This window comes from Salvelinus sp. IW2-2015, unplaced genomic scaffold (genome assembly GCF_002910315.2).
Source record: "Salvelinus sp. IW2-2015 unplaced genomic scaffold, ASM291031v2 Un_scaffold1774, whole genome shotgun sequence".
NCBI classification, from domain to species: domain Eukaryota; kingdom Metazoa; phylum Chordata; class Actinopteri; order Salmoniformes; family Salmonidae; genus Salvelinus; species Salvelinus sp. IW2-2015.
The window spans coordinates 103,682-113,681 of NW_019943150.1; the positions used below are offsets into that span (position 1 = coordinate 103,682).

A 10,000-nucleotide genomic window follows, 5' to 3' on the forward strand; every position below is an offset into this window, starting at 1 on the left:
ACAAGGATTTGCCAGTAGATTGTCAATGTGATTCATGATGATGACTGCTTGTCTAGCTTGCTAGCTAAGATTTTGAAAGTATGATGTTGGCATGATCAGTCCAATCAAAGCTACAGTAGATTTGACGTCATTCTATCTGTGGCCAATGACCTTGAGCCTTCTTGGCCGGGCACTTCTAATGTGAATCTCTGGGAGCAGCCAAGGGGCCTTGAACTGCCTAGCTCTCCCTGTAGATTTGGCTGTGACGTAGTGTCCCCATGAGTGACAGAACACTGAGCCAATCCCGGTGCAACTAAAGAAGATAACCAACCCCTATGCTCTGTATTTTCTGCTGGCTGCCCCTCCACCAAAGAAATCAGTGAGCTAAGCTCAAACACCTGCATTTTGGAGATGCCTTAAGAAAGAGACCATGTTTGTATGCAGCTTTATTAACACAAGGATTATATATATATATATATATTTTTTTTTACACTGTTTGCAAACTGATGTGACATGAATTAATGACAAAATAACATGCAAAACAAGGCTAAAAAATATGTTTATTTGCTTAACAGTTGGACCTCAAAACATATGGGTCTCTGCCCTGAATGAAGGGTCGCCACTGTAGACAACTTTAGCACAGTTCCGAACGTCTTTTTTAACAACAGCCTGCCTGTATAGAAATCAAAACGTCTCAGGTGCTGCAGCATGTGCTCATTCATTGTCATGCTCTGTGTGGTATTAAAAAAAAGATTCTGCTCGTCTCCAGTGATGTAAAATCACTTCTACAAAGGGTTGGTCTAATACAATGCCGATTGGTTAAAACCGCATTCCAGACGGTGTATGTTCCACAAGTTACCACGAGCAAAATTGTATTTATTTATAACCTTTATTTAACTAGTCAAGTCAGTTAAGAACAAATTCTTATTTTACAATGACTGCCTACCCCGGCCAAACCTGGACGACGCTGGGCCAATTGTGCACCGCCCTATGGGACTCCCAATCACGGCCAGTTGTGATACAGCCAGGAATCAAACCAGGGTCTGTAGTGACGCCTCTAGCACTTATATGCAGTGCCTTAGACCGCTGCGCCACTCGGGAGGCCAAATCAATGACGTTAAAATGCCTGTTTACTCTGTTCCATCTGACTACGCAAGCCCCTGTCTCGTCAGGCAATTTTATAAACTTCATCTCCACTATAAAAGCATCTAGACATTCTCTCACATTTCCTTTAGACTAACATTTAGTATTCAACAGCAAATATCTGTATAAACCCTGCTGTCTGTCTCTGACATTTGCAACATGATTTGAATATTCAAATTCAAATCTCCAGCTGTCCCATAGCAATGAACATGTTGGGATGAGACAGACAGGCAGCCAAAAACATGAATCAGCATAATTCTTATGGATAGAAACATATATATATATATATTTTAACAAAGTGCAGCTAGTTTGCAGTCTTTCCAGCTTCATTTTGAAGTGATTGTGTTAGCTGTGTTGTTGGCTTGCTCCTCTGAACAAGTATCCTGATGAGATTTTCTATGCCAGGTGAAACAGCACATCATTGTTATCCATTGTTATGGATGTATCCAAATAAATGTCACTAGAAAAACAGCTTAAAACAAATGCTAATGCAGCTTCTCTATTTTATTTTTTGTGTTCAGCGAGGGTTGGGTAAAAATATATTTTAATGAAGGGTGGGCCATTCATTTTAATTTCAGGTCCAATTTTCTCCAGGTACCCCTCAAATAACATACTGTCCCCTAAGACTGAATTTAATTAGGGAGCTACCTCTTTTCTTCAGCCTTGAAGACAAGCACAGCGATGGCCTAATAATCATATTGCGTAGGCTAAATGATATGGACCTACACCTAAATGTAGGCCTACAACGTCTTATATGCATTTTTAGAATCATCTTTGTCACATGTGTTATTTAACTCGATGATGATTACATATTGCACTCTCATCATCCAACAGAGTATTGCAGTTATTTTAAAATAAGTGTATCACAAGTCCAAATACATTTCATGAGGTGCTTGTTGGGAGTCCCTCTTACAGACCGACATAGGCTACAAGCACTGCTACATAAATAATCATTGCTACTATAGTATAGGCCAGGGGTATTCAACTCTTACCCTACAAGGTCCGGAGCCTGTTGGTTTTCTGTTCTCTCTGATAATTAATTGTACACACACACACCTGGTATCCCAGGTCTAAATCAGTCCCTGATTAGAGGGGAACAATAAATGCAGTGGAACTGGCTTGGAGGTCCAGAGTTGAGTCAGAGGGGTCTATAGTACGTCTATGCCTACACTCACATGTAAAACATTTTACATGCATTATTAGAATCATCCATTTCGTCATGTGTGGACCAGCAGTGAACCGTTTTCCTAAAGCTTGATGCGAAGGATGGCTCAAACCTATGGTTAATGAGCACTGTCGTTTGAGTCAACAGCTTTAGCGACATGTGGCACCAGGAAAGCAAGTGGTGACAGTACATGACAGTTGACTTGTTTTTAACAACCCACTATAAGCTTTATGTTGTATATGCCTCCATATTTTTTTTGTAAAAGCACATGGATGTCTGTGAAACGGAAAAGCAAACCTGGGATTTTGTCATGTGCGAAAACGTAACGTTAGTATCGTATCAAGGATGCCATGACCATGCAATACTCCCACTATACACTTGACAGACCAAGTGAAGGGGAACAAAAGCAAACGTTGAATTTGTCAGTATCCCTCTGGATCGCGTGTTCTCTCCTGTCCATGTCTGCTCCACACAGATGAACAGGTGTCAGTCAATTACTACAATTAACACATTTCGGCTAATCGCTCAGTATTACCAGTAATCTATATGCAAACATTTGGTGGGACAGAAAGGAAAAGGGGAAATCAAACAATTAACTCCTCTTGCCTCTACACTATCTCTGACTGGGTAAATAACTTTATTTTGAGTTAATGTGGACCCAATGACTTGAGCACAGGGGACGCTATTATCTGGAGGTTTAGTGACTCCACTACATCACTGGGTGATACAGTCATTATCTGGAGGTTTAGTGACTCCACTACATCACTGGGGTGACACGGTCATTATCTGGAGGTTTTAGTGCCTCCACTACATCACTGGGTGAACTGGTCATTATCTGGAGGTTTAGTGACTCCACTACATCACTGGGTGAAACGGTCATTATCTGAAGGTTTAGTGACTCCACTACATCACTGGGTGATACAGTCATTTATTGGAGGTTTAGTGACTCCACTAACATCTGGGTGATACAGTCATTATCTCCTGTACTACTTCTGGACTTCAATATGCTGCAAGCATCTAGTATGTTGATAACAATGGAAACGACACGACTGAGGTGCAACCCCATACTTGTCTCAAACATTTCAAATGTAAAAAATGTGATTAAGACTAAATAAATAGAGTGCCAAAATTAACACTGGCTAAAGGCATGTACAGAATATACCGGAACTAGCAACCTAGGGCTCATATTTCCTACATTACTTTCTTAGGGTGTTCACCAGTAAAATTATTAATTCAAAATGTTATACAAACTTCCAGCCAACAGATGATTTGCGTCGGAAAACAAATAGCCTAAACCCCATGTTCTTACCATGTATGGTTGAAAAGTTAAGACGATTTACTCAGAATTTAGCATGTTCAGAGTAAATGGAACGACGTAACGGCATGATCAACGTAGTAACTGCTCCATAGAACTCTGGCCTGCTCCGCGGCAGAACAGCGCTAACTTTGAGCGTCAACTGACAAGCTAACTAGTGGCTGCAGGTTCGTGAGTGAAAACATGGGCTTTTTCTAAATTAAATACGCGGAATACCAAACAGAAAATATTGAGTCCCCATTTTTTTCCCTCGAAGCTAACACAATTTCAATATCCCCCTCGTAGACAACCTGTTCCTGTTTTCATGATGTCTTTGCCTTAAATCGCCATAGAAACTAGCAACGGTCACAGCAAATTAATGTTCTTTAATCAACACTGGCAAGTACATGAAGGTTATAATATTGTAGATAAATCACAATGATCATAAATAGTTATAATGATAGGGCAAAGAAACCTACATTGACATTTCATAGCACCCTCTTGACTTGCCTCATTTTTATTAACATACTAGAGCAGTAAGCCCTATACTTTGTTTATATTAGACTAATGAAATGACCATATAAAACCTTTGCGCCATGGTCCTTTCCCTAGACGTCTAGAGGACAGTTGCATACCATGACCTCTAAATATCTAGATGCCAGTCACACACTTTAATCAGTCAAATAAATACCTAAATGAAACCACAGTGTTTAGCTTCTAAAACAGCTCAGACTGATGACTAGGGYTGCAAAATTCTGGGAACTTTCCCAACATTTTTCCTGCAATTCCAGTTGGAGGATTCCCATATTTCCTGCTTAGTCTCTCCTGATTCCAGGAATCTTCTAACCAAACACTTTTGGGAAGCTATCCGGAATTTTGCAACCCTCATGTCCATAGTCCCATTAAAATACTGTCTGCATTTACAATACAAACTCATTCTGTCAAACACATCACTCATTCCAAGGTTACTTTAAAACATGATTTCGTATGGGGAAACATCCATATTATAACATGCATTGACACCATGATCATTGTGTGTGGAAAGAAGAAGCTTCTTGAGTGACAGAAAGGTATGAAAATGTTCTAGTCAGTCACCATTATATGGGGCCTTTATAAAGAGATCTCTGTCAATCTGGGTTGAGAACAAGGGTTGGGACACTAGCTCAGTTTCAGTCTCTGCCCAATCAACCCCCCCTTAACCATTCTCCATAAGTGGCTAGCAGTTAATTTGGGACTGGGTGTCTCTCACCCAATCCCAAATCAACCCTAACCCCCCCCAATGCACTTTTGGAGACCCATCCAATCTTCTCAGATCTAGGGGTAGATCTGGCTTCCCACTGCCTCTTCCAGGGCGGAGGGGTGGAGTTGGGGGCTGGCTGTTGTGGAGAGGGGGGTGGCGGTGGCGCAGATGTTGATGTGCTGCAGGGAGTGGGAGTCGGCCCCCAGGTAGGCCAACAGCAGCTCAGACCGGCGATGGAGGAGGTGGAGCATGTCCTCAGCTAGAGTTTCCACACTGCAGTACCGCACCTTCTCCAGGTCAAAKACATCCTTCAGGAAGAACAGCACCTGATCCTGGAGGAAGACAGTTAGAAACCATCCCAAAGAGTCTCTTTATCTAAGACACTGGACAAGCCTAATCCTGGATCATTTAGCATGCTTTTAGTCCAGTCTAGGCAACCGGTACATTGAGTAGGGGATATGGAGACRTGAGAACAACCTTAAAGAACAGATCGATTGATATAGAGTAGTGTTACAATGGCTAAGTCTCCCCTGACTTCAGCTGGACAACCTGATCAAATAAAAAAGGTAACATCACTCTACCTTGAAGAAGCAGCAGAAGTCGTGCAGGGAGGTCTTGGGCCCTAAGAAGCCCCAGGCCAGGACAGGACTGACCTGCTCACACACAGAGTAGAAGTGGGCTATGAACCCATCATGCACCTAGGGAGGAGGAGGAGAGGTTGAATACAGGCTAACCAGAAAAGTACAATGATTTTTAAAAATCCAGCAAAAAAAAAACATTCCTGTACCCTCATGTGTTGTCTCTTCTGCTTCAGCACCGACCAACAGCTAGACGCCACCGCCTGGCAACACGAAACACAACACATTACAATGCTGCAACAAGTTCTCTCCCATCACACCGTTGCCTATTCTAGACAGCCTTTTCATGGTCCTTTGAGCCAGACACAACGCGGGTCCTGTTCTCTGGACAGTAGTTATCTACATAGGCAGACGAAGTGTCTCCGACTCACTGTCTCTTTGAAGGATGAGTTGAGCCAACGATTGTTGACAACGTTCTGGATGGAGATGGGAGGATTCTCCAGGTCCTCAAATGAGTCCATCAGGATGAAGTCTAACAACGATGTCATAGAAGTTCAGGTGTTTCACCTGGTCAGGAGGAATAACATACAGTCAGGTCAGTGTGTGAGATCAGGATTAAGTCCAACACGATGTCATAGAAGTTCAGGTGTTTCACCTGGTCAGGAGGAATAACATGCAGTCAAGATCAGTGTGAGATCAGGATGAAGTCCAACAGGAAGTTCAGGTGTTTCACCTGGTCAGGAGGAAAACATGCAGTCAGATCAGTGTGTGAGATCAGGATGAAGTCCAACACGATGTCATAGAAGTTCAGGCGTTTCACCTGGTCAGGAGGAATAACATGCAGTGAGATCAGGATGAAGTCCAACAGGAAGTTCAGGTTTTTCACCTGGTCAGGGAAATAACATGCAGTCAAGATCAGTGTGAGTCAGGATGAAGTCCAACAGGAAGTTCAGGTGTTTCACCTGGTCAGGAGGAATAACATGCAGTGAGATCAGGATGAAGTCCAACAGGAAGTTCAGGTGTTTCACCTGGTCAGGAGAATAACATGCAGTGAGATCAGGATGAAGTCAAACAGGAAGTTCAGGTGTTTCACCTGGTCAGGGAGAATAACATGCAGTCAAGATCAGTGTGAGATCAGGATGAAGTCCAACAGGAAGTTCAGGTGTTTCACCTGGTCAGGAGGAATAACATGCAGTCAGATCAGTGTGTGAGATCAGGATGAAGTCCAACAGGAAGTTCAGGTGTTGACCTGGCCAGGAGGAATAACATGCAGTCAGATCAGTGTGTGAGACCAGGATGAAGTCCAACAGGAAGTTCAGGTGTTTCACCTGGTCAGGAGGAATAACATGCAGTCAAGATCAGTGTGAGATCAGGATGAAGTCCAACAGGAAGTTCAGGTGTTTCACCTGGTCAGAGAGAATAACATGCAGTCGATCAGTGTGTGAGATCAGGATGAAGTCCAACAGGAAGTTCAGGTGTTTGACCTGGCCAGGAGGAATAACATGCAGTCAGATCAGTGTGTGAGACCAGGATGAAGTCCAACAGGAAGTTCAGGTGTTTCACCTGGTCAGGAGGAATAACATGCAGTCAGATCAGTGTGTGAGATCAGGATGAAGTCCAACACGATGTCATAGAAGTTCAGGCGTTTCACCTGGTCAGGAGGAATAACATGCAGTGAGATCAGGATGAAGTCCAACAGGAAGTTCAGGTGTTTCACCTGGTCAGGGAGAATAACATGCAGTCAGGATCAGTGTGTGAGATCAGGATGAAGTCCAACACGATGTCATAGAAGTTCAGGTGTTTCACCTGGTCAGGAGGAATAACATGCAGTCAGTCAGTGTGTGAGATCAGGATGAAGTCCAACAGGAAGTTCAGGTGTTTGACCTGGCCAGGAGGAATAACATGCAGTCAGATCAGTGTGTGAGATCAGGATGAAGTCCAACAGGAAGTTCAGGTGTTTCACCTGGCCAGGAGGAATAACATGCAGTCAGATCAGTGTGTGAGACCAGGATGAAGTCCAACAGGATGTTCAGGTGTTTTCACCTGGTCAGGAGGAATAACATGCAGTCAGATCAGTGTGTGAGATCAGGATGAAGTCCAACACGATGTCATAGAAGTTCAGGCGTTTCACCTGGTCAGGAGGAATAACATGCAGTGAGATCAGGATGAAGTCCAACAGGAGTTCAGGTGTTTCACCTGGCCAGGAGGAATAATGCAGTCAGATCAGTGTGTGAGACCAGGATGAAGTCCAACAGGAAGTTCAGGTGTTTCACCTGGTCAGGAGGAATAAACATGCGTCAAGATCAGTGTGTGAGATCAGGATGAAGTCAACAGGATGTTCAGGTGTTTGACCTTGGGCAGGGGAACATTTAACACCCTTTCAGATCAGTGTGTGTGTGAAGAGAATGAGAGTCTCACCCCTCTCGTGGCCAGCTCCACTCGGTGTTCTCCCAGTGTTCCGGGTGCTCCAGGAAAACAATCATCTCCTCAACACTTCTTCAAACCTCTTCGGGCTCTGTCAACCAATTACACAACTCCGTTAGGAATATTAGCCAATCACACACCTCCGTTAAGAGTAGACAACACCATCGACCAGTCAAAACATCTGTCACACAGGAGCACCAATCAGCTGATCAAAATCAAACCTGTTTGGGCTCTGTCGCAAATCAAACCTATTAAGTTTCACGTTTTTATTGTCATGTGCACTAGTATAGTGAAATGCCTGTCTTGCTTCCTCTTTCCCAACAATTAGCTTTATTAGCCAATCACAAAACGCATCCACTCAGCTGATCAATCCAGTGTGACTATCTTATCAACACAAGTCAGGAACAACTAAAAGGTAGAAGTGTATAGTTTCAGCATTAATAGTTTCTCTAAAACAACATAATAATAATTAATCATCTCTACCTTACGCGCTTTACAATTATGGAAGAACAGGATCTTCTTTCCAGTTTCGGCCAGAAACGTCTCGTTGCTCTCTCACACAGAATCAGCTAGAGATGGAATGGACCCAATCACCAGTTTAGATTACAGATTACAGGGCATGGTACGGTTTATCATGATGTATTCTATAGGAGTATATTACAGTATTACAGGGCATGGTACAGTTTTATCATGATTTCTATAGGAGTATATTACAGTATTACAGGGGCATGGTACGGTTTATCATGAGTATTCTTTGGAGTATATTACAGTATTCAGGGGCATGGTACGGTTTATCATGATGTATTCTATAGGAGTATATTACAGTATTACAGGGGCATGGTACGGTTTTATCATGATATTCTATAGGAGTATATTACAGTATTACAGGGGCATGGTACGGTTTATCATGATGTATTCTATAGGAGTATATTACAGTATTACAGGGGCATGGTACGGTTTATATTACATGATGTTATTAAGAGTATATTACAGTATTACAGAGGCATGGTACGGAATCATGATGTATTCTATAGGAGTATATTACAGTATTACAGGGGCATGGTACAGTTTATCATGATGTATTCTTCTTAGGAGTATATTACAGGAGCATGGTATTCCATGATGTATTCTTTAGGAGTATAGAGGCACATACTTGACAGGCCTGCCGCACACAGTGTAACTTGGCCAGGAAGTCGGTGTCCCCAAGACACTCCAGCAGCTCAGTCCTAAAAAAATTATAAAACAAGAAATTAGGCATTATAATCACAGACATACTACTAGGAGTCAACACTTAAGGAAATGTCAACTTCATATTATCTCCAGCACCACCCATAGTGTGAAAATGGAGCATTTCTATGTTTAGTGTAAAAAAAGAAGAGAGACAAGTGTTCCATGACATCGTTGTGCACCATGTGATTCTAACCAATTATGAGGCATCGCCTACTAATTAGTAGATGTCATTGGAAACACTTCTCTTTAATATTATATTTTTACTACAAAAAACATATAACGTGTCATTTTCACAGATGTTGACGTTGGGTGGGTGTGCTGGAAATGAATGAATATAAAGTTGAAAAATTCCCTTTAACAGGAGACAAAACATTATTAGGAGAGTCATTCTACGAAAATGGTGGCTTTTCCTGTCCGGCCTTATTCACCAGGAAAAACAGTTAAAAGTGTGAGATGACACAAATTGTTTTAATTTAATGTTTCATTATTAATAAAACATATGTAAGATATATAAAATGTTTTCAAATTGGACTATTGTAGAGCACGGTATATCCATGAAATTGGCTTGTTCCTCGGGTCAGGTGTCATGGTTTAGTGACATATTTTGAGTGACTTACATGTTTATATAGTTATTTAGTGGACTACTTAGAAAACTAAAATTACAAATAATTTACCAGTAACGGCTTTCTCTCAATTTTTATGTCACTGGTTTTTAAAATTTATAAAAACCACCACACTGAAAAAATGCAACATCATTGCCAAATTCTTCCTGGGTCAAAGGCTCATTGGAGACGGGAATGTTTTGAAAAGCACATGGTGAGTGTGCACTCTTCATATGTTAACAATTTGATGATTAACTTGGTAATTTCATGCGAGGACTTAAGATGTGTCACTGGTGTTCTACAGTTTATATAAAAAAGGAGAAAGGAAATTGGATTTGAAAAAAG

At 41.9% G+C, this 10,000-nt stretch overlaps 1 protein-coding gene across 1 annotated transcript in view; it reads right to left on the minus strand.

Moving 5' to 3' along the window:
- Positions 1-3,947: 3,947 nt before the first annotated feature.
- The window catches only part of LOC112071930 (mitoguardin 1), a 47,923-nt gene continuing 41,870 nt past the window's right edge, over positions 3,948-10,000 (minus strand). Inside the window, 6 exon segments of the mRNA XM_024139344.1 lie at positions 3,948-5,153; positions 5,403-5,519; positions 5,609-5,662; positions 5,831-5,935; positions 5,937-5,966; positions 7,818-7,839. Coding sequence (XP_023995112.1) covers positions 4,896-5,153; positions 5,403-5,519; positions 5,609-5,662; positions 5,831-5,935; positions 5,937-5,966; positions 7,818-7,839 — 586 coding nt within the window. The 3' untranslated portion in view covers positions 3,948-4,895.